A 23,015-nucleotide genomic window follows, 5' to 3' on the forward strand; every position below is an offset into this window, starting at 1 on the left:
CTCCTCAGCCCCCTCCTCTTCCTCCGTCCATCCTCCTCCTCTCCGCGCCCCCTCCTCTTCCTCCGTCCCCCTCTTCCTCTTCCTTCAGCCCCCCTCTTCCTTCATCCTCCCCGGCTGCCTTCATCCCCCCTTCACCTCTCTCCTCACCTCCCCTTCCTCCTCTTCCTCCCGGCCTCCCTTTCCCCCGTTCTCCCCTTCCTCCCTCTCCCTCATCCTTCATCCCCTCCGCCTCCTCTTTCTCAGCCTTCCTCCCGCACATTCTCCTCCTTTTCTTCCTCCTCTTCTTCCCGCCTCCCCCTCTCCCTCCTCTTCCTCCCCCAGCAGTGACGTCTCTGGACGTGCTGCTCCCGGCCCGGCGCAGGCACCGCTCGGGGCTCCGGTTCCGCTCGGGGCTTCGGTACCGCGGCCCGGCCCGGCTCGGCAGCGGCTCCGGCGGGGCGCGGGCGCTGTCCGGGGCCGCCCATGCGGCCGGGGGGCGATGTGGGCGGCGCGGAGCCGGCGGTAGTGCCCGCACCGGGGCCCCCCCGGGAGCATGGGCTGCATCGGCTCCAAAACCACCATCGGTGGGTGAGCGACACCGGCATGGGACCGGGGGCTTGGGGGAATAGGGGGTCCTACGGTACGGAGGGTGTTAGGGGAACTTGAGTATGGGGAGGGGACCGTGCAGGGGCTGCTGGGGGCGGCCGAGGGGTTGGAGGTGATACGATAGGGGTGTGGGGGGCTATGGACGCTGGGGGATAGGGGAAGGTGGAGAGCAGGGAGCTGAGGGGGATCCAGGGGATGGACTGGTGGTGTATGGGGATTTAGGAGGCTGTGAGGGCTGCGGGGTATAGGGAGTCACGGAGGTGGGGGGGTACTCAGAATTGGGGTATCTAAGTGTGTTGTGTATACAGAGAGCCTGAAGGCTCTGGAGGACTTGGCTACGTATAGGGTGATGGGGGCTATACATGGGTGGGGGTTTGGGAGCTGGGGGTGCTGCTCTGGAGCAGCTGGGTGGCCCAGGGAGTGCAGGGAAATATGGGGGGGGGGGTGCGGACGTGTAGAGGCTGGGGGGATTGGAGCAGTTGGCCTGCAGCTCGGGGGCAGCTGGGGGATGGGGGTGCAAAGGGGCTGGGAAGGGAGTGTTGTGCCGGTCAGAGTCCTGAGAGGTTATGGGTTAGCTATGAGAGAGATGGAGTTGTTCAGGGGACTATTGGAGGTAGGGGTTTGCTGCAGTGTGTGGGGTGCAGCGGGGGTGCTGCAGATGTCCTGGGGGTGCTGCAGGAGGGGCGGGGGCTGTGATCCGAAGGTGTTCTGGAGGCTGGGTTGGTGGGGGCTAGGACAGTGTTGAGAGTGTTGTAGACGTGCCGGAGGGGCCCTGGGGGTGTTGTTGCTAGGATGTCACCACAGGGTGCCCCTGCCCACAGCTGGGAGTGGGGGCGATCTTCTCTGCAATTTCCCAAGGAGGCAGGGTGTACTCTTAGATATGGGTGGGAGGCAGCACTTATGAGCTCCCCTGTATCCCACCTCACAGCTGGTTTACGTCAGCCGTGCCCACCTTGGTGCAGGGGAAATGAGGCTCCTGAGGGATCCCCTGTCTTGGCCCCTTTGGGACTGACCTTTCCTGGGAACTGCATTGACAGGAGATCCCCAGTGCTTGGGAGTCAGTGCCTGAGGGTGTGGGCATCCATCTGTTTGAAGTGTCAGTGCCAGGAGGTCAAGCTGTTGTGGTGAAGGATGGGTGTAGGTGCTTTTATTGACCCTATCCCTTCTTGCTCCTTTCCCTCCTGACCTCCTCCTTGGAGAGGGGGATTTTGGACATAGCGGAGGAGCAGCAGCCCCCTGCAAGCATGGCCCAGTGCTGCCTCCCTCCACACACCCAGCACCTGGCCCAGTCTGGCCTGGTCCAGCTGCCCCCACCCCTCCCACAGCAGCTGCCAAGCTGGGATGGGCGCCTGGTCCCCAGTGCCAGGCTGGGGACGTGCGTTACTGCTGACACAGGCGGAAGAGTTGCCCGGGCGTGAGTCACCAGTGCTGCAGCAACGAGTTGCGTCTGGTCTCAGACTGGACAAGAAGCCGCTACCATGGGGTCAGTGGCTGGGGGACTGAGAGGGCTGCTGGAGAAGCGGAGGTGCTGAGGTTGGCCTCGGCTCTTCCTGCAGTGGCCGTGGACACAACGCTGTGTGTGGAGTGGAAGGAGGTGAAGGCACTGTCACCCCTGAGTGTTGCCCGCCCGCTGCCCCGGCTGGTGCGCCAGGCCTCCTTCGACAGCCAGGACTTCCTCCAGGTACCACTGAGCCTGGCCGTGCCCGGCTGAGGTGTCCGTGTGCCGGTACCCCATGGCGGGGCACCCGTTCTGGCCATGGCCCTGCCAGCTCGCAGTGGCTCAGGGCTGCTCTGACGTCAGCCATGAGCCGGGCTGTATCCTGGGAGAAATCAGTCCACGGTGCCTTGTTGCCATGGCAATGCAATTTGTTGCGCGCCTCCAAATCCCACATTGCTTCTCCCGTGGCCATGGGCTCTGGGCCTGGCATGGCTGGGATAGCAATGGGGACATACAGCAGGGTGTCTTGGCATGGTGTGTGCTGCCAGGGAGTGGGTGCTGGGGAGCCAGGCTGTGGTGGTCTTGCACGTGCATGTGTGCGTGCCCGAGCTGGGGAGGGCACACACGTGTGTGCGACACCAAGTAGCACGGGGCCCGTACACATGTGAGTGCACACAAGCGTGCAGGTGCACGTGTGTGTACAGTGAGTTCAGGTGTGAGTGTGCAGGTGTGTGCTTATGGTCAGTTTGCGTGTCTGAGTGCCTGTGTGTGTGTAGATGTGGTTACCTGAGGAGGCATGTGCAGGTGTGTGCACAGTGTCAGCGTACGGGTGTGCTGACACTGTGGGAGTGTGCACACAGGCACAGGGGCCCTGCTGTGACCATCCCTCTGCACACACGGATGCCTGTAATGGTCCCCGGGGTGGGCACCAAGCAGGACAAGCCCCCTCCTGGAGCATGGGGCTCCCAGAAGGGGAATGGTACCCAGGCTGTGACCACACTGCCCACTCTGGCAGGTCAATGTTGAGGACACTGTCGAGATGCTGCCCAAGTCACGGCGCGCGCTGACCATCCAGGAGATCGCTGCCCTGGCCCGCTCCTCACTGCACGGTAACTGCTCACCCAGGGGCTCATCTGGGAAAGGGGGCTCTCCTGAGCTGAGGAGTCTGGGCCTCTGGGGAGAGCTTGGAGGTCACCTGTCTGGAGTTGGAGGGGAGCCCAAGGGGTCACTGGTGGCATCCAAGAGGAGGGCATGGGGGTGCCAGGTCCTGTGGACTGGAGGCAGGGAGTGCTGGATCTCAGGGTTATGGGCCCTGTGTTGGGGACTTGGGGTGCCCTGGCACATGCTGACGTTGGGGCACATCCCATAGGCATCTCGCAGGTGGTGAAGGAGCACGTGACGAAGCCGACGGCCATGGCACAGGGCCGTGTTGCCCACCTTATCGAGTGGAAGGGCTGGTGTAAGCCAGTGGAGTCACCTTCTGCCCTGGAGAGCGCCTTCAGCTCCTACTGCCACCTGAGCGAGGGCGAGCAGGAGGCGCGATTCGCTGCTGGTAGGCACCACGGGCACAGCTGGTGGGCATGGTCCCCACTGCGGCTCAGGGCAGGGGCGGTGGGATGGGCTGTCCCCATGCATCCATCTGTCCATTCATCCATCCATACCATGGCACTACGGGCAGAGAGGTGCCAGGGCAGTGGGATTTTGGGGGCACCTCCCTGCATGCGTTTGACCCGTGCCTGTCCTGTGCCAGGTGTGGCGGAGCAGTTTGCCATCGCTGAGGCCAAGCTGCGAGCCTGGTCCTCAGTGGATGGGGATGACTCCAATGACGAGTCCTACGATGAGGACTTCATGCCCTCCACAGAGAGCTCCCAGCCCACCGGTAGGTGCTGTGGGGAGTGGGCAAGTTGTGCCACTGCTGGTGTGGGTGTCCCACTACTGAGGGGTAAAGGAATGGGATGCCCGTTGGCTGGCACATTGCCCAGCCTGGCCAGCCCCATACAGGCAGTGGCCCTGCCTGGCACCGTGGCAAACAGTGCCTGAGCCAGGGATGGGGAAACCCTTAAATGCAACACCTCTGTGGTGCCAGAGAGTGTTCTGCTTTTCCTTTGATGGTTACCAGTGCCCTGCATGCAGCAATTTGTGTGCAAAGCAGGCATGGGACTGCTCCCAACCTGCAGGGCACAGGGCAGGGGGCAGCTGACATCCCTGGTGCCCTCAGCCCTGGACTGACCCAGACATCCTGGTTTCCCACAGAGCTGACAGGCACGATGCCCGCCAGTGCGCTGCTGCGAGACCTGCTGCAGGGCCACCTGTGCCAGCTGGGCGTGCGGCACGGCTCCTGCGAGCCCGAGAGCGACTCCTCGCACACCCTCTCCCCTGAGACTCTCTGCTCCAGCCTCTGCAGCCTGGAGATGGTGTCGCCCTCCGAACTCACTGCCAAACTGCTGGGCTCCCTGGGGGGTGAGGACCTGCTGCTGCCCAAGCTGCCGCCCCCAGCCAGCCAAAGTGCCTTGCGGGGCCTGACACGGCTCCGGTGCCAGGACTCCCTCTACTCCGTGTCCTACGCCGAAGCCTGTCTCTCGCCCACGGAGGACGAGGTGGTGCTGAGCAAGGACTTCCCACTCCGCCGGAAAATCTCTGACGTCGCCTCCTCCGGGGTGGCATCGCTGGAGGAGGAGGAGGAGGCCGAAGAGCCCTGATGCCTCCTAGGGTGCCCTGCCTCTCCTGGTGGGGGTCCAGGTCCCCTGCCGAAGCCCTCTGGCCAGACCCCACGCTGGGTGAGGGACAGGCCCTGCCACTGCTCCCCCTCGCTATCCGGGCGCAGGAGGGGTTCAGGGGGCCACTGCAGCCCCCCCAGCCAGTGTGCCCCCACCATGCCCCGGCCCTGCTTGGCCACATCGTTGCCCTCCTGGATTTTTGCATGAGAGCAGGGAAGGGGTGCAGGGAAGGGCTTGGGGGGGGTCTGTCCCCTGCCCTGATGCCCAGATGTGCCCCCAAAAACTGACAAGACTAAATAATTGGGGCTGGTTGTTCGCATGTTCTCCCCCAAACCACCCTGGGCTCCCCTTTTGGGCACAGTTCCCTCCCCCACAATGACATGGCTGAAACTCTCCAAGTATCCCGTGGTGCCTCTACCACCCCGAGCCAGGGTGGTGGTGGGGGTTTTGGGTGTGGGAAGGGCTTTTCTCCTCTCTCCCTGGCCAACTTTTATTGGACCGTGTTTAAAACTGTGAACTGCTGCCTTGGAGCATGGAGCTGCTGGAGGGGAGCTGTGGGGGTGCCAGGGGTGCTGTGGGTGTGCTGCGGTGCTGGGACTTCCTACCCTTTTGTACATGCATGGGGCTGGCACGGGAAGACTGCAGGGCCAGGTGGGCACAGGCTGCCAGGCTGGGGGCTTTGGGCCACCAGGAGAGCAGCCCCAAGCCAGCCCTGCAGCACGGGGCTCAGCCCAGCCAGGGGCCCCAAGTCTGCTATGAGGCAATGCAGGGTGGAGAGAGGGGGTAGGAAGCAGGACTGATGTCCCTGTCGACAAGTCACTCACCCCTAGCAGGGAACCAAGTGCCTACATGAAGGGCGACCAGCCCCCCCTGTCCTGGCTGGGGGTGGCACCCCCCCTCGGGGACCCCCCAAGCCCATGTGAGGGGTTCCAGGCACGTCGTTTGGGGGAGGAATGCCAGTTTTTGCCAATGCTTGCACGCCCTTTCCTGCATGGCACGTGTTCTCGTGGGCCACTCTCCCCCTGCATGCTGCTCCTCACCCAGCCCAGCCACTGTCCCCTGTCCCTGCACCCCGGGGTGCCCCCTAGCACCCTCTGCACCCCTGCTCCCCTGCACCCCCAGCACCCCCATCAACCCCCCGCCAGGCACAGCTCCTGTTCTCCCTCCCTGCCACGGGGTGCCCGGTGTGGGGCTGGCCCCTCCTGTCCCTGCATCACCGAGGGGCTGCCGGGGCCAGCAGGCCCGACACCATGCTGATGGCTCCCTGCCACCCGCCACCCCTCCCTCCCGGGGGCAGCGGATGCTCCCCACGGTACCGGGCTGGGCTGGGGGTGCGGGGTGCCCGTGGATGGGTGGGGGCTTTGCTCTGTGTGTGTGTGCATGTGCACACCTGGGAGCGCATGGGCATGTGCACGCATGTGCATATCTGTGGGAGCTGCCTGAGCCCCCCGCCCCGCTGTGGCGGTACCTATGGAGTATCCGTGGGGTGCCCACACCGTGGCACCCCCTCCTCCGTCCTGCCAGGTCTTGAATAAAGTAAATTGTGCGAGCGCTGCGCCGGCCGCCTCTTCTTGCAGGTGGGGGGCAAGGAGGTGGCAGGCCAGCGGTGGCAGGGATGCATCCCCCTCCGCGGCCCCACGGGGTGACGGAGGCCTCGTCCCTTATCTCGCATTCCTACGGACAGGGTGCCTAATTATGGGCATCTGGCGGTGGTGGCTGGCGGGCGGCTGGACCCTCCCCACGGCAGGGCCCCGGGGGGCGCGGGCAGCAGGCGCCATGGCAGCGCGCAGCTCAGCCTCCACGTACCGCGCTGAGCTCCTCAGCGCCTACGGGCAGGGGCACGGCAAACCCCGCTTCGAGGGCGACCGGCGGCATGGACCCTTTGGGGCACGGGCACATGAGGCGTTTGGGTACCCAGGTACAGGGCATGGAGGGTGGGGGGGCTCTGCTACCCTGGGGGAGCCCTGCTACCCTGGGGATGGTCTCCCCAAGGGTTTACTAGCAGACCTGTGCCTGGCGACAGCCTGGGACCCTCCTCTCAGCACAGGTTGGGGGGGCTCAGGGGGGAACTCTGACTGCCCCCCAGGTGCCCTATGGCTCTTTGGACTGTCTTCCAGCTCTTACTCCCCAAGTGCTTTTGTGTTCCCCCTGTAAGTCCCCAGTAACCCCAGTGTCCCTGCTGTCCCCAGGACCACTGTGCTGCCTCCTCCCCCTTCTCCAGACCCTTTTGATCCTCCTTTTGTCCTCAGAACCCCCCCATAGCTTTTCCTCCCCAACCCAGGCCATCCAGGCTGCCCTTATGTCCTCAGCTCCCCTGTGCCCCACACCCTTTGATGTCACCTGCTAGACCCCCACTTTCTTGTACACCCCCAGTAACTCCAGTGTCCCCATCTCCCCCAGCCCACTCCCCCAGTCTTTCCTGGTCATCCCCAGTGTCTTCACCCTCCTGTTCAATTCCCCTGCTGTCCTCACGCTGTCCAGTGCCCCTGGAATCTCCCAGTGCCCTCAGGTGCCTCCAGACCACCCAGTACCCCTCCAGGCCTCCAGTACCCCCATACGCCTGGGACCCCCAGTTCCCCCTGCAATCCCCCAGCACCTTCAATATCCCCAAACTCCCACTGCCACCTGCTACCCCCAGCCCTCCCTCCCCCAGTGTCACCAGACTCTCCCACACCCTGCAGTGCCCCAGACCCTGGGCATTGTGGCCCCATGCCCAGCAGCCCTCCAATGCCCACAGAGTCCCCAGGTGCCATGTACCCCTGCAGCCTGGGCACCTGGGTGCGTGCCCAGGGTGACACCTACCAAGTGGTGGCCGACGTCAGCCAGTTTGAGCCCCCTGACATTGTGGTGACCACCTCCAACTGCCATGTCGCCATCCAGGCAGAAAAGGTGAGGCACCTGAGGGGGCAGCATTCCCCCTGGCCATGGGGGTCCTGTCCCATGACACCCCCTCCTGTGGGTGGCGGGGTCGGGGTGGTAACTGGGAACAGCTGTTGCTGACACTGGGGTAAATGGGAGCTGTGCCCCAGCGATGGGACAACAGGTAACTCCTGCCCTACTGCACCTCTCCTGTACTGGGGTAACTGGGAACTGTCCTCACTGAGAATGCGACAACTGGGAATTCCTGCTCCATTGCATTCTCTGCTGGAGGTGGCAATTGGGAACGGTCCCTGCTGGCACTGGAGTAGCTGGAATTAACCCCACAAGCCAAGACTTAGGCAGCTGGGGCCTGCTTCCTGCTGGCAATGGGGTAACTAGGAATTGCCCCTGAGTCACTGGGATCTTCCCTGTTGAACTCCCTGCTGGAGCCAGGGTGACTGGGAGTTGCCCCATTAGAAGCACTGGGGTAACTGGGAATGTGCTGTGTACCCACCATGCCCCATTGTGTCCCACTGCACCGGTGCTGCCTCCCCGCAGGTGGCTGAGGATGGCACCGTCTGTGACACCTTCACCCACAAGTGCCAGCTGCCTGAGGACACGGACCCGCTGTCGGTGAGCTGCACCCTCACCGAGACTGGCACGTTGGTCATCACTGCCCGGCGCCGCGCCAGTGCCGGCCCTGGGCAGCCCCCACAGCTGCTGTACCGCAGTGAGGCCACGCTGTGAGTGACACTGGGTGACAAAAGGCTCCTTGCCCTGAGTGATGCCAACCCCAGCACTGTGGTGAAGCTCAGATGGTGCCCACAGCCTGTGCCCCTCTCCACCTCCAGCCCCTCAGTGCTCCAGCTCTGTTTATAAAGTCCTTTTATTAAATTAATATAAAAATCTCTGTATTTACATGGGGAGATGTGCACGGCAGAGAGGCAGCAGGGACCCCCTGTTCCCAGCCATGAGGTGCTGAGCACAGAGGGCAGTGCCCACCCATGTCCCCGTGGACACCCCAACCTGATGCCCCTCTCTCCCCCTATGCCACCCTGAGCAGGGACATTGTGGTGCCCATGGAGGGTGAGAGGACAGTGGCCATTCTGGGGGGCACCAGGGGCTGGGGGGGTACAGAGGTAGCGAAGTGGGAAGCCCCAAGAGCTGGCAGGTAGTTGGGGAGCAGGGGCTGGCTGGAGGGCATTCAGTTGGTCCCTGGAACAGGGAGGGGGCAGTGGCACTGGATTGAGGGTGCCCATTCCTGTGCTGAGCCTGGCATCAGTGGGCTCAGGGTGGGCATCCCCCGGCACCTGCCAGAGGGCCCTTGTGGCTTCTGGGGACATGGGGGGGTGGATCTCAAGGATCTCACTGGCCCTTGGGGGTGTTGTCATCATCGTCGCCCCCAGGACCAGCCTCGCGGGGCATGTGGTGGTGCTGGTGGCGGTCCCAGAGCTGGTGCAGGGCGGTGGTGTCGGCCTCGGTGGTGCTGGCGGTGCTGTCACGGAAGCTGGCGAGCGGCGGGCGCACCTTCACCCCCTTGCCTGTCAGTGAGCCCTCGATGGCCTTGCGCAGCTGCGGGGACCCCAAACCCATGGGCAAACAGCTCCAGGTGCCACTCTGTGCCCCTCCAGGCTCCCTGCCCCCTGCTCACCTCCTTGAGGGACACCATGCCCACCAGCCGCCCAATGCTGGTGACGAATGCGTGGTCCAGGCCCAACAGAGAGAAGATGGTGTGGGTCTGCAGGAAGAGGGGGCTGAGTTGGGGGTCTGAGGGTTGCGGGTGGGGGTCTGGGGTGGGGTGTGGGCGCACCTTGTGCAGCGAGGTGTGCTCCACCAGCTGGAAGGGTGCGGGGTCAATCTTGGCACTGCTGAAGTCCACCAACTGGTCCAGCTGCTGTTCTTCCCACTCCAGTATCTGGGGAGGTACCATTAGGCAGGGTGAGGGGTACGGCCCCCCCACAGGTGCCAGCAAGGGCCCCCCCATCCTCCCTACACCCAGTCTTACGGAGAAATCTGCGTTATCCCCCCTCTACCTCCCCATGCCCACCTCATGCTCTGGCACCCCTTTGGGATGTCTGGGATCCCTCTGAGAAGGAGGGTCCTGCCTGTCTCTGCCCAACCCCTCACCTCTGCTGGGGTCATCTTGTCACCCAGAATCATCTCCTCCTGCAAGAGAGGTGTGTTGGAGCAGCCCTGAGGGAGGCAGGCGGTGCATCCGCACACCAGCTGCACGCAGGACACAGGCAGGGTGCAGGCAGGGTACAGGCAGGGAACGGCAAGGGTGTAGGCAGCACATGCAGGCAGGGAACAGGCAGGGAACAGGCAGGGAATGGCAAGGGTGTAGGCAGCACGTGCAGGCAGGACATGGGCGGGGAGCAGGCAGGGTACAGGCAGGACATGGGCAGGTCAAGTAACATGATTGGTTGACAGGACATTGGTCACACCCTGACTGGCCACAGTTGGACAAGCCAAGCTTGTGATTGGTGGAGAGAATGCAAAGTGTGCCATGATTGGCTGAGCAAAGTGGGGCAGATCCCGTGGCTGTGATTGCTGGGAGGCTCCGTGTCCCAGTTCCTGGGAAGGTTTGGGACAGGGGCGGTGCACACCAGGATCGGCTGGATGGAATCGTAATCATCCAAAATGAACTGCACGGACATAGGCCCAACGTGATTGGCCAAGCACAATCTTGCCAGGCCTCTGATTGGTTGAGAGAACTCCTGCCAGGCTCTGATTGGCTGGGAGGAGCTGTGCCCAGGCTGCGATTGGCTGCAGCTTACCACAATGGAAAGGCGGACGCGTTTGGCCTTGGGATAGGCTGCGGCCTGGGCCTGGCCCATGGGAGAGACGGAGGTTAGGGGTTGGGATGGGATGGGATGAGGAGATATGGGCAGGAATGGGATGGGATGGGATGGGATGGGATGGGATGGGATGGGATGGGATGGGATGGGATGGGATGGGATGAGGAGATATGGGCAGGAATGGGATGGGATGGGATGAGGAGATATGGGCAGGAATGGGATGGGATGGGATGGGATGGGATGGGATGGGATGGGATGAGGAGATATGGGCAGGAATGGGATGGGATGGGATGGGATGGGATGGGATGGGATGGGATGGGATGGGATGAGGAGATATGGGCAGGAATGGGATGGGATGGGATGGGGTGGGATGGGATGGGACGGGATCTGATGGGATGGGATGGGATGGGATGGGATGGGATGGGATGGGATTGGATGGCATGGCATGGCATGGCATGGCATGGCATGGCATGGGTAGGAACGGGATGGGGTGGGATGGGATAGAAAATGATGGAAAGGGATGGAAAGGGATGTGATAAGAAAGGGCAGAGCTGGGCAGGGCTGGGAGGGACCAGGCAAGGCCAGGCAGGGCTGGGCAGGGCCAGGCAAGGCCAGGCAGGGATGGGAAGGGATGTGCAGGGCCAGGCTCTCACCTCAGTGGGCTCTGCGGAGGTGTTGGCACAGAAGAGGCTCTTGAGGGCGATGCCAGTGTGGTCAGCGGTGCCAGCTGTGGGTGGAGAGGCGGTGTCAGTGGGGGGGACAGAGGGGGGCCAGGAGGGCCACATGCAGACTCACCTGGGGGGCTGTCAGCCGGGCTGCTTGGCACCCGCTTCAGCGCCGGCTTCAGGGGCTTGTGGAGTGCGGGGCGGGCAGGGGAGCCTGAGGAGGTCTCTGTGTTGATCTGTAGGGGTATAGGGTGGTAGGGTGATGGTGGGGGGCACCTTGACCGGGCATCCCCCAGGATAGTTGCATCCCTCACCTGGAAGCGGATGCTGGAATCGGAGAGCCGGTGCCCATCCTCGGACAGCACCTTCTGCCGCAAGGTCAGGAGTCGGCGGTGGGGACTGAGCTGGTTGTTGAGCAGGGCACCCACCTGAGTCCGCTCGATGGAGCCCAGTAGGATCATGGACTCTGCCAGACACAGCAAGGGGCCACGTTGGCTCCTGATATTCCCTCTGCCATCCACCCCCCCATCCTGGCACACTCCACGGCTGCTGTGGATGCCGGCAGAGCCCCTTCTGTGTCTCACCAGCTGACTCCACCAGTGGCAGGTTCTTCATCTTGGTGCTGTGCAGGACCTGCTGCAGGTCCCGGTACTTGCAGCTGAGGGTGACGTAGTGGATATCCCGCACCATGATGTCCTCCACCCGCACGTTGTACTTCCTGCCCAGGAAGGGGAGCAGTGGCCTCAGAGTGATGCCATCCCCTCCTCTTGTGCTTAGTGAGGGGTTTGGGGCTGGGGCAAGGGACACAAACTCACTCGTGGTGGCCCCAGCCCAGCTCAGGGAGATAGGGAAGCTTCTTGATGCGGATGATGCTGTCGTAGAGGGAGGGCTGGAGGCTCTGGGCCACAGCATTGGCCAGGATGACAGCGATCATGACAGGCAGGATGTGCGAGATCTGCCCCGTCAGCTCGAAGACGATGACGGCCGTGGACACCGTGTGGGTGACAGCACCCGACAGTGCGGCCGCCCCTGCGGCCACCCCCAGGAGACACAGGGAGGGGGGCTGTCAGCTATCGCCCACCAGGCTATGTCCCCACCCTGGGTTCCCCCATCTAAGGCATCCACCACATCCGGAGCCCTTGGGACCATCCCCAGTGGTGGCATCACTCCCAGTTCTGGGGATCATCACCTCAGCTGTGGGGCAGTATCTCCAAATCATGCCCACCATGGTGTCCTCATTCCAGCTCAGTGCTTACCCACCACGGCGTAGCCCCCCGGCACGATGCGATAGATGTTGTTATCTGCGTGGATGCCGTCAGGGAACCAGGCTGCCATGCTCTCCCCCACCAGGCGCCCAAAGGCTGCCCCTGCCCAAAGAGACGGGCTGGGATCGGGCACAGGGCTCTCCTGGCACCCAGCCCAGCCTCACGCCCTCTCCTCTGCCTGATGCTGCCAGGGAAAGGGACACCTGGAGTGTGGAGGCACCCACAGGTGCCCAGTGTGGGCTGCGAGGTGGCTTCCTCCTCCCTCTGTGCCCACACAGGGTACAGGGACTCACCAATGACGAAGACAGGCATGAAGGCTCCACATGGCACTGGGATGGTAGTGGCCAAGGCTGACATCCAGAACTGCAGGGCAGACACCCATTAGTTGCCCTCCCGGACCCAGCCCTGCCTCCTGTCCCTGCTGTGACCCTCATCTAGGTGCTGTAGAGCAGCACGTGGGCACCACACCCTGCCATGGGGCATGGGCTCCTCCCAGGGGCACCCTGCCAGCTCCTCCCTGGTGGTACTTGGTGGCATCTGGCCAGCACCTCCCTGGTGGCACCTAGGAGCAAGCAGCCAGCACCTCCCTGGTGGCACCTTGGTGGCTCCTAGCCAAGATCTCTTTGATGGCATGCCAGCACCACCCAGCAAACACCTTGGTGGACTCTCGAAGCAGCCACCCAATGCCTTCTGGTGCCACCTTTCTGGCAACAATCTGGCATCTCCCTGGTGGCATCCAGGAAATCCTCTCCATAAGCTCCTGGTGGTACCTTGGGGGTGACAGGGTCAGTAGGCACCCACCTTCATGAGGATGAAGACAACAAGTGTGATGAAGATGTTGGAGCGGGGATGGTGCCAGGCCTCCAGAATGCCCAAGTATTCGAATTCATCACTGAGCCCCTGCTTGGCCCACGTCTGGTTGTCAAAGAGTGTCACCAGGGTGTCCTTCTGGGTGAGCTGGTGATGGGCAGGGATCAGCTGGGGCTTGTGGTGGCCCTTGGGTGGGGACTTGTGTGTCACCCCATGGCAGGTACCTGGCCAGCCATGAACTGTCCAAAGCCGGGCGGGAAGGTCAGCGTGGAGATGATCAGCGTCACCAGGGCAGGGAAGAGCAGGCGCCTGGCAGGGTGGCACAGGGCAGGGGGTGATTTTGGTATAGCCCCAGCTCCACCATCCTGCTGCTGGGGACTGCTGGGCACCTACTTCTTCATGAGGAAGCGGTTGATGGTCTTCTGGCGGCGCATGAACTGCACGATCTTGCGGTTGAGGTAGACGAAGAGTGCACCCCCGAAGCCGCTGGCGATCCTGGGCAGAGCCAAGGGGAGAGGTGTCCTGCTGCCACCACCAGCACCACCAGCGCTGCCGCTGCCACCCCTGGGGCCATAGGATGGGTGCTGGGATGGCCGCACTCACCCGATGACGGCAAAGGCAGGCAGCTCCTGCAAGTCGAAGGGGAAGTCGAGGCGGAAGCGGGTTTTGAACAGTGCCGTGATTGTCTCTGGGGGATGGTGGGGGTCAGTAGGGCTGGGCAGGCGACCCCTGTGCCCTCACCCTGCCTGAGGTACCTTCATCCTTGTTCCAGACGGCAAGGACACGGAAAATGAAGGCGCTGAAGGTGGCAGCGAAGAAGCCGCGCCAGTAGTTGCGGACGGCAAAGAAAGTGGAGGTGACCTCGATGCTGAAGAGGACGCCTGGCATTGGGGGGAAGTGCACAAGGGAGGTGGAGAAACCTAGGCAGGGCCCCGGTGCCTGGCATGCTTCCCACCCTGAGTCCACACTCGTGCACAGCCCATGGGGGGCCCCATGGACACACTGCGGGGCAGTTTGAGGGCTTCCCTGGCAAAGCACGTGGCTGGTCCCAGCTGGGCACAGTGGACACGGCACAGTGGGCCAAGCACGAGTCTGCATGAGCGAGAGGGTAGCACAGGCATGTGGGCAGCGACCTGAAGGGTGGCACTGGGATGGAGTGAGGCGCACACGGATGGACAGACAGACAAATGGGGCAGCAGGCAAAGGGCAAGGAAAGAGTCAGACACATCACCAACCTACGGGCAGGGCTCAGCGGGACTGGAGTGGGGAGCTCCCTGGAGCGCAGGGCGGCAGGGGAGAGGACAAGAGCAGACGTTACGCATCTGGGACGATGGTGCCCGCTCCTCCCTTGCTCCTCCCTGCTGAGCAGCACTGCCCTCTCCCAGGCCAGCTGTCCTGGGGGTCCTGCTTGCCTTGCCAGGTGGACCCTGCTGCCTGGGCGGGAGGTGCAGGGGGTGTGGGGGGGCCCCGGGTGACCCTACCTCCAATGGGGGCGGCGAAGCAGCAGCCAACACCGACGGCGCAGGCAGCTGCCAGCATTTCAATGTTTCTTGCCTCATTCTGTGAGGAAGACAGGAGTGAGTGGGCACTGTCCCCCCAATCCCAGGCACTGCCAAACCTGCTGGTGGGCACAGGTTGATCCTCCTGGGGCCAGCCTGCCTTGCTCACCTCATAGAAGCCCCCAAAGAGGGAGAGGAAGTGGCTGAGCAGGGCTGCACACATGCTGGCAATGTGGACGAAGGGACCCTGAGAGGACAACAGGGGGACTGAGGATATTGCCCTCAGCCTCACTCCCTGGCCCCTGCTCACCCTGCCCCAGGCACTGCCCTCACCTCCTTGCCCAGGGGCATGCCGCTGCCCAGGGCACATGTCAGTCCGATCACCTTGGCCACAAAGGTCTTGAGGGTGAGGTACTCCTTCAGCACGACGCCCCGCAGGATGGTCTTCATCTCGGGGATCCCTGAGCCTGGTGACATGGGGACGGCCTTGACCAACAGTCATGAAGGGGGGACACTGCCCCATGGTTCTGGGGGGTAATCCTTGATGCTCTGCCACACCCCACTGCCACAGGGAGATCCCAGAGATGCCACTTCCCACAGTAATCAGGAACAGCCCCATGATTATGTAGGCACAGCTCAACCCATAGCCCCACAGGGACTCCAATCTCATAGCTCCCAGAAGACCCTCTGAAGATCAGCTCTTAGCCCTAGGAAGACCCCCAAGCCTGCTAGCCTCATAGCCCAGGAGGACATCCACCCCTTAACTCACAGGACACTCTCTGAAGACCTCTCTCATAGGCCTTAGAAGACCCCCAACCCCACAGCTCAGGATGACATCCAAATCCTAGTCCCCACGAGATCCTCTGAAGACCAGCCCATGTCCCTAGAAAGACCCCCAGGACCTCCAGGAAGACACCCAGGCAGCTCCCAAGGCACAGCCCCAGGGAGTGGACACCCTGTTTAGGGTACAGGCAGCCCCCTGATGCCCTACCCACGGCCTGGGGGGCAAGGATCTGGGTGAAGCCAGCTGAGAAGGTGATGAGCACAGTGGGGTAGGTGACCCAAGCCATGTACTGCAGCAGCACGTTGGTGTCCAGGCCGCCGTACATCCACTTCTGAGCTGTGGGAAGAGCCGGTCAGATGGGCGGTGGGTGGCAAGGCACATGGCATGGCCCTATGGCATGGCCACTCCCAGCCCTGCCACAGTCCCAGGAACCCACTGGTACCTGCTTACCTTGAAGACACGTGGCAATGGCGAAATCCATGGCCCAGCTGACCAGTGCCATGACCAGCCCCAGCAGTATGAGGAAGACCCAGTCCTCGCCCACCTTGGAGATGAGGAACCGCTGGCACTGCAAGGCGCAGACTGTGGACACGAGGGCGGGTTCAGGGCTGGGTGCCCCAGGGATGGGCACACTGAGGTGGCAGAGCCAGGCTGACAGCAACATAAATGCTCACAACCAGCAGCACTGACCCAGCACCGCTGGTACCATCTGGTGCAGGAGCACCTCTGTGTCCAGCTGTCACAGCCAGCTGACTGTGCACAGTCACACACGGCACCGCCGGGCATGCACCTCCCACCAGCACAGCCTCCCTAGCATGGCCCCAGCTAGAGGGGCTGGGGGCCCCCAGGCCCTGCAGTGTGCCTGGCTATTTCGGGCCATTGTGTCCCTGCTGCCCGGCGGGCAGGTGGCATTGTCCTCGGCGCCGGTGTCCCATGACAGCCAGAGAAACTCTACCCACACCGCCGTGGTGGGGTGGGCAGCCGTGTCCAGACTGTGCCGCCGTGGGGCTGTGCCCACCCGCGTCCATATCCCGGTGACCCTTACCACGACAGGGGGCACAGCGGCCCTGGGTGTACTCCAGCAGCTCGGAGGGGCGGCGGGGTCGGGGGGTGTCCCCCTCCTGCAGCCGCAGCCGGGCCGCCTCATCCTTGGCAAAGGTGCCCAAGTCCTGCGTGTAACGCCCATACATCTGGGGAAAAAGGAGTAGGCAGGGGTGTCAGGGCAGCTGGTACCCCAGCTCCTGCACCCGAGTGGGGAAACTGAGTCAGGGGAGCAGTGGGCATGCTGGCATGGCCTGCCACGTGAGGCAGGCCAAAGCAAAGGGGTGGAGGTGCCTGTGGGAGTGCCCGGCTGCCCTCGGGGCGTGGGAAGGAGCCAGGCAGATAAGGTGAGTGTGGATCGATAGTGATTGTTTTGCTCACGTGCCCAAAGCAGGCAGCTGAAACGTCAGTACCAGTCTCCGGCCCTGCCCAGGTGCCCCAGGCACCGGACTGTGCTGGTGGAGGGTGGGGAAGGGCCTCCAGTGATGGGACCGTGGCCAGCTTGGCCAGGAGACTCTCTGAGGGCTAGTATTGGGGTTGTGCCGGCACTCTGCAGGCACCACACCCCGACATTGCTAAGAGCAATGAGGGCTGGGATACCCCCCCAAAAGCCGCCTTGGCAGGCCACAGGTGACACGAGCTGGCTGGTCTCAGCTGGCAGCAGAGAGGCAGGAGGACAGAGAGGGACAGGATGTACCCCCAGTTCCAGGAGGAGGGGGCACAACATCAGGCCCAGGGCGGTCCCTGGGCTGTGACGAGGGGGTTAGGGATCAAAGGGGTGCGAGTGGCTCTGTGCCCACATAGGAATCACCCCCTTTCCTCGGGTGCCTCCTGCCTGGCTGCGGCACGTGGCCTGGCCCTGGCAGGGGGTGGCCCTGGCAGTGCCCCTTGTGCTGGCCAGGAGCTCTTTGTGCCTGTCTTCCCCACTGAGCCGGGGGCATTTGTCCCGCGCTGGCGGGCACTGCCAAGGACTCGGTTGCTTGGTTTCCGTCTCACTCCCCCCGCACGACCTGAATGCCAAGCGCCAGAGGTTGGCCCGGCACAAAGGGAGGCTTCAGGGCCGTGGGGGCCCTGCCAGGCTCCCACGTCGGGACAACGTGAGCCCCATGCTGATGCCGTGCCCACCCGCCGTGCCGTGCCAGCGCAGCGCGTGGCTGCCCAGCCGGGGCGCAGCCGCCCTCCTCCCCGGCACGGCCCGTGCCGGCGCCCGGCCGAGGGGCAACGCCACGGGTGGGCACCACGCTGGGCACGTGGGCAGCCCAGCCCTGGCTGCTGGCAGCAGTGCCCACCCTGGATGCTCGGGTCCTGTTCGCAGCCCCCTGGCCTGCTGGCACATGACAACTCCCCGTGGGGACGGCATGAAGGTGCACTTCTCACGGGGCAGCGCTCCTGCCCAGGTCCCTTTGGTAGAGAGCAGAAAGCAGCCAGAGCGGCGCCGGGTGGATTCTCTGCTGTCTAATACCCAGGTTGTGCCCAGCAGCGGGAGGGAGGGTGGGGATGTAAGCAGGGAGAGGAGGGTGAACTAATTTCCACTGCTGACCCTATCCTGGCACGGATTTCCCCCCAAACTCCTGCTCAGCATGGGCTCAGTGGCTCCTTGCCCTGTGGAAAAGAGCTGGGGGGAAGGGCATGGCCACCTTGAGGGGCCAAATCCAGCATTGGCTGACAGAGGAGGACCCCGGCCCCGCACGGGGTCTTGCTTTCAAAGGCTCCCTTTGAAAAAAGCTTGTTTGCTCTGGAAGATGAAATGGGCCGTCACCCCAGGAGTGCTGTCACCCTGCCAAGCACTTGCCTGCCTGGCCCCACTGCTGACCCATGGCCAGCCCAAACCAAGATAAGAGCAGCCCCAGGCTGAGTGCTCCCCAAACCACCTCTGTGTCTACCTCTTGGGGCTGTGCCAGGGGCTGCCACACTGCCCCGCCAGGTGTTGGGGCACACGGTGGGATGCCCAGTGCCAGAGGTTCCAGCCTGGTTGGGGGTGGTGGGATTTGCCCCCCCACTGCTTCACTTTGCAGCTGGCCCCACTTGCAACAACAGGGGTACGAGCAAAGGGGCTGTGCCACCCCACTGCCACCTGCCACCCCATGCCCACCCCATGCCACAGCCCCACAGGAGGGACATGGGACGCCCATGGGTGCCCAGTGCTGAGCAGCCACAGCTACTGTGCCCACAGCCCTGGCATGGCTGTGAGGGCCAGTGGTGGGCTCTCTCCTTCCTCCTCCTCCTCCTCCTCCTCCGCTTCGGTTATTTTTCCACAAAGGCCTTTTGAAACACAAACAGCCCCGGGACTCCGGCCTCTGCCGTGAAGCAGCTGAACAATCACAGTGCCGGGCAGGCAGGGAGCGGGCACAGGGGGGGCTGGCGGGGGGCACTCGGGGACACGGGCACGGGCCAAGGCTGCTGTGTTGGTCCTGGGCTCCTGCACTGCAGGCACCGGCTGTGCCACAGTCCCTTGGGCACTGCCAGCCCATGGTGCCTGCTGTGCCTGGGCGATGCTGCGCCTGGGGCGGGCACTGGCATCTGGTGCTGCCGTGTCCCCGTGCCAGCCGGTCCCATAGCACTGAGCTTGCTTGGCAGTGGTGCCCACCTCCTCATGGCTGATGCCGGCCAACCTTTCTCCCCAAATTTCCCCTAGGGGAGATATTTAAAGGCAAGGGAGTGGGGGGTCCTCTGAGCTGGCAGTGGGCAGGCAGAGGCCAGGGGGTGTGTGTCACGCTACCCGTCTTAGCCGGGCTCTAATCACCCTGAGAGGCTCTGCAATGAACAAGGGCAGTTTGTCAAGCTTAATCCCCCCCACGGGGCCTTTTGCTCCCTGCCATGACAGCCTGGCATGTGGGGGACACTGGGGCTGATGTGCACCCTGGCACCCTCAGCATGCCAAGGGTTCCCACAGACACCTGCCCAGCATGGGGACCCCAGGGTGGGATGCCTGGGGAGACCTTTAGGTCTGGGGCCCTAAGACCCATGGCATCCCAGGGCTGGTGAAATCTGGGGAGGGGAAGGGCATGTGGTAGGGACAGAGACCTTTGGGCATGGCTGGGCACAACCCTGCAGCCTGGCTGTGATGGCTTGGCTGTGGGCACAGGCAGGAGCTGTCTCCAGGCTGCCCAGCTCAGACCAGCCCATGCCAGGCTCCAGCTGCATCCTGACCCTCCTGGCAGGAGCTGGCAGGAGCAGGTGGTGGCTCAGATGCGCTGGGGAGGGCTGGGCACTCCTCCTGCCCAGCACATGCCCATGCAGCTCCCACAACTCAGGTGTGAGGCTATGGGACGGGAGCCCGCACCCAGCCTCACCCACGAGCCCCAGGTGCTTTCATGAGCCTCACTGAGCCCAGAGGCCATGGGGATGGGCACCATGGAGCACTCAGGCCATGGGTGCTACCCTGCCCAAAGAAAAGGAGGGCAAAGTCTGCTGATGCCGAGCACGGCTGTCCTTATGCCAGCCCAGCGTGCCTTTCCCCTCACGCGCTGCCCGCAGGCTCCTCCGCCCCGTGGTGCCCGGCTGGGGTGGCCTCTCTGCTCAGCCACCGTGACCAGGCTGCCCAGGGGGGCCGTCCGGAGCCGGCGGCGGGGAGAGGCACCGCCACAGCTCGCCCCTGTTCCTGCCCCCGACTGCTCCCTGACTCAGCCTTGCCGGGAAGAACCGTGGGGTCAATAAGGTCGTGGAGATGACGGCACAGCCGTGGTTCCCATGGCCAGCTGGTGTCCTGCAGCCACCTGACAGCGGTGGGGCAGGGGCGGCTTGGGGTGAGCACTGAGGGGCACCGACAGAAGAAGGGTTTGGATGCTGGGGAAGGCAATGCAGAGGGTATACAGAGCAGCAGTGCCCCGACGCTGCCCCGTGCGCCCATGCTGGGTGGGTAAGGCTCAGCAGGGCCTGCCCCGCACACAGCAACCTGCTCAGACTCTCTTGGGCAGCCGTGGGCACGACAACTCTGTGGCCACACAGTCCCTGCTTCCCTGCACACCTCCCTGGCCCTGTCTGTCCGCATGCCTTTGCCAGGGCAAAGTACCGTCCGCCTTGGGCACCGTCCCAAGTAGAGGCCAGGGAAAAGCACCTTTGCCCGTGACGTCTGGGGGCCGTGGGCAGTGGAGAGCAGTGGAGTCACTGGGGACACAGCGGGGAAGGAGGACACCCCAGGACAACGGGACACACTGGTGCCAGTGGGGAGGCCTCGGAGGAAAAGGAGTTGTAAACATGGGGCTAAGGTTGCGGGTGGGGGAGATACGTTATCTCGGGGGCAGAGGGCCGGGGACATGCCGTGCGGGGGAGAGGAGCGTGCCCGGCTGGCGCCTCTGGGACCCCCACAGGGTGGGCATCCCTTCCCAGTGAGGAGGGTTTTTGGCAGGGGGTGGTGAGGTGTGTGCAGAAGTCCTGCCCTGGGAGTGGGGGCTCAGCTGGGCTCCTCCACAGCCGGGGGGACTGGGAGTGACACCCCAAACAGGATACAGCACCCCAAACAGGGCACCGCGGAGTTCTGCCGCCCTGAGCAGGGCAGCACCTCCAGACCCCCAAAACCCCCGGGTGCTCCATCGCGCCCTGTCGCATCCTGGGCTACCCCGGTGTCCGCCCGGTGCCCCCGGTACTCACCAAGGTCTGCTCATACTGCAGCGCCCGCTGCGCCTCGCTCTCGGAGGCCATGGTGCCGCCGCTGCTGCCGCCGCTCCGCTCCGCGCCGTCCCGGTGCCGGTGCCGCTGCCGGTGCCCGCGGCGGCCGCAGCTCCTCCCGGACCGCGCGGGGCGGGCCCGGGGCACTGCCCGGGGGAGGGATCGGCCGCGCTCCGCCTCCGCCGGCAGCGCCCGGCACCGGCGGCTCCCGGTACCGGCGCCGGCAGCGCCGGGCACCCAGCGCCCGGCTGGGTCGAGGGGAGTCCGGCCGGGAACTCTGTCCCATGGCTGTGCCCCGTCCACAGTGGCCTTTGCCCAGGATGGCACCCGTGGGCAACCAGTGGGTGCAGGTGAGGGTAAAAGCCGGCATAGGGTGACCACGGGCCAACTTTCCCCTGGGACACGTTGCTCCCTCTTCCCACAGGTACAAGGGGCTGGCGTGGGGCTGGGCGCTGCTTCCCCGTGGGTTCTCCCCGGTGAGATGTGGGAGGACTGGGCTGAGGCTCTGCAGATGATCATACCCAGGCTAATGGCCATGCCTGGCTGGGGGACAGATCGGTGGGGGCAGAGTGCCTGAGGTCTGTGTTGTCATGAAGGGCACGAGGGCACCTGTCAATGCCCAAGGGGGGCAGGGCACCTTGGCACTCTGGGGACTCACCACCCCAAAGCTGACAGGGAGCTCATCCTTACCGTGATGCTGCTCAGTGTCCCAGGACTGTCAGCCCCCAGGGAGAGAGATGGGCTCCACTCTTCGTTGCTGAACTCGCTGGACAGTAGAGGCTCAGTCCTCTCCAGAGAGGCACATGGGTAGAGCTTGGCAATCCTTGGGCAAGGTGCTCCGGCATGGCAGGCTGGCTGCCGGGACCTCTGTCTCACCGCCGCCACGGGCTCAGGGGCAACCGGGGCAGCTGGCAGGGCCACTCTCACCCTCCTCCCCGGGGCACAGGATGGCACCTTTGTGGCAAGAACTGGGTGCAGGGAAAGGCAGAGCTGTGGCACTGCTGGACTGGTGCTGCGGGATCGGGAATGGGCTAGTTCTCACTGCCCAGGTGCCACCCTCTGGTTTGACGTCGGCACCCCCAAGAGTGGGTGACGATTACTGGGCTGGGGGCTGGGATATGTCCTGTGCCAGTCTGGGAGGCTTCATTGCCCGACACGAACCGGTTTGAGGCAGGGAGGTGACAAAATGGGTTGCCCGCTCATTGTATCCCCAGGCACGGAGCTCCCTCCTTGCTCGTCAGCTCCTGGCACTGCCCCGTGGCAGCAGGGATGTTCATCCGGCGGGGAAGCCCTGTGCCAGGGCACATGCTCTGCCCACTGCCACCAGCGTGCCTGGCTGTGGGCCACCAGCACACTGCAAGGCCACCACAGGTGATGCCACCCTCCTGGCACAGGTGCCTGTGTGCCTGTGGGTGTACTCAGGGCAGGACACCCAGCCTAGCGCACAGGGCTTTGTCCCAGCCCAGTGTGCCCCAGTACCATTCTTCTATTGCTCTACCACTACTCCAGTCTAGCCTAGTGTCACCTTGGGTGTGGCCCCAGTAGGCTAACATTTTCCCCCTAGAGTGCTGAGGTTTTGCCACTATGCCTTACTGCTGTCCCAGTAGAGCCTAGTGTTACTTTCCCTACAGCTCAGGCACTGTTCCAATACAAGCCAGTATAGCTCTGACTGTCCCAGTCCTCCCAGTGTATACCAGCACAGTATGAGTGGCCCCAGAGATCCCTCAGTCCTCCACATTAGGGACTGAAGGGCAGGTGGCAACATTGGGTCTCCCATGGGCCCCACAAGGCCTTAGTCCAGTGCAGCTGTACTGGGATGACTGGGGTTGCTGGGGTGTCTGTGCCCAGCCCTGGGCACGCGGCTGGCTGTGGGTGCTGCAGGACAGGGCCTCCAAGGGTGGCAGCTGGCTTGGGGCCCCAGGCTGGGCTCTTCATGCCACCATGGA

General features: G+C 63.8%; 3 protein-coding genes across 6 annotated transcripts; 2 read left to right on the plus strand and 1 right to left on the minus strand.

Moving 5' to 3' along the window:
- The first annotated feature begins 462 nt into the window (after positions 1-462).
- On the plus strand, positions 463-6,289 carry FAM131A (family with sequence similarity 131 member A). Its single transcript, XM_048314616.1, is given in 7 exon segments — positions 463-518; positions 520-563; positions 2,142-2,266; positions 3,039-3,132; positions 3,393-3,575; positions 3,774-3,902; positions 4,277-6,289. Coding segments are annotated over 7 exon segments (1,077 nt in total). The 3' UTR covers positions 4,723-6,289.
- Positions 6,211-8,507, plus strand: LOC125330877 (heat shock protein beta-7-like). Its single transcript, XM_048314617.1, has 3 exons — positions 6,211-6,658; positions 7,478-7,629; positions 8,158-8,507. Exons 1-3 carry the CDS (start codon positions 6,211-6,213, stop codon positions 8,344-8,346), a joined length of 789 nt encoding a protein of 262 aa, XP_048170574.1. The 3' UTR covers positions 8,347-8,507.
- On the minus strand, positions 8,468-21,150 carry CLCN2 (chloride voltage-gated channel 2). 4 transcript variants are annotated; one of them, XM_048314611.1, is made up of 24 exons: positions 21,052-21,150; positions 16,466-16,610; positions 15,871-16,002; positions 15,628-15,756; positions 14,970-15,103; positions 14,806-14,883; positions 14,619-14,697; positions 13,893-14,018; positions 13,741-13,825; positions 13,531-13,632; positions 13,362-13,446; positions 13,129-13,284; positions 12,621-12,690; positions 12,319-12,429; positions 11,878-12,091; positions 11,647-11,780; positions 11,377-11,528; positions 11,193-11,298; positions 11,051-11,124; positions 10,377-10,427; positions 9,727-9,765; positions 9,410-9,514; positions 9,251-9,337; positions 8,468-9,171 (listed from the first exon to the last, which is right to left on the minus strand). In XM_048314611.1, the coding sequence occupies exons 1-24, from the start codon at positions 21,100-21,102 to the stop codon at positions 8,965-8,967; spliced, it is 2,652 nt and encodes an 883-aa protein (XP_048170568.1). In that variant the 5' UTR covers positions 21,103-21,150; the 3' UTR covers positions 8,468-8,964. The 4 variants fall into 4 exon arrangements, with proteins under 4 accessions (XP_048170568.1, XP_048170572.1, XP_048170569.1 ...); XM_048314615.1 differs by lacking the exon at positions 13,362-13,446 and having other exon boundaries at positions 13,129-13,323; positions 13,741-13,766; XM_048314612.1 differs by lacking the exon at positions 10,377-10,427.
- Positions 21,151-23,015: the final 1,865 nt, after the last annotated feature.

Source organism: Corvus hawaiiensis, chromosome 10 (genome assembly GCF_020740725.1).
Source record: "Corvus hawaiiensis isolate bCorHaw1 chromosome 10, bCorHaw1.pri.cur, whole genome shotgun sequence".
In the NCBI taxonomy this organism is placed as follows: domain Eukaryota; kingdom Metazoa; phylum Chordata; class Aves; order Passeriformes; family Corvidae; genus Corvus; species Corvus hawaiiensis.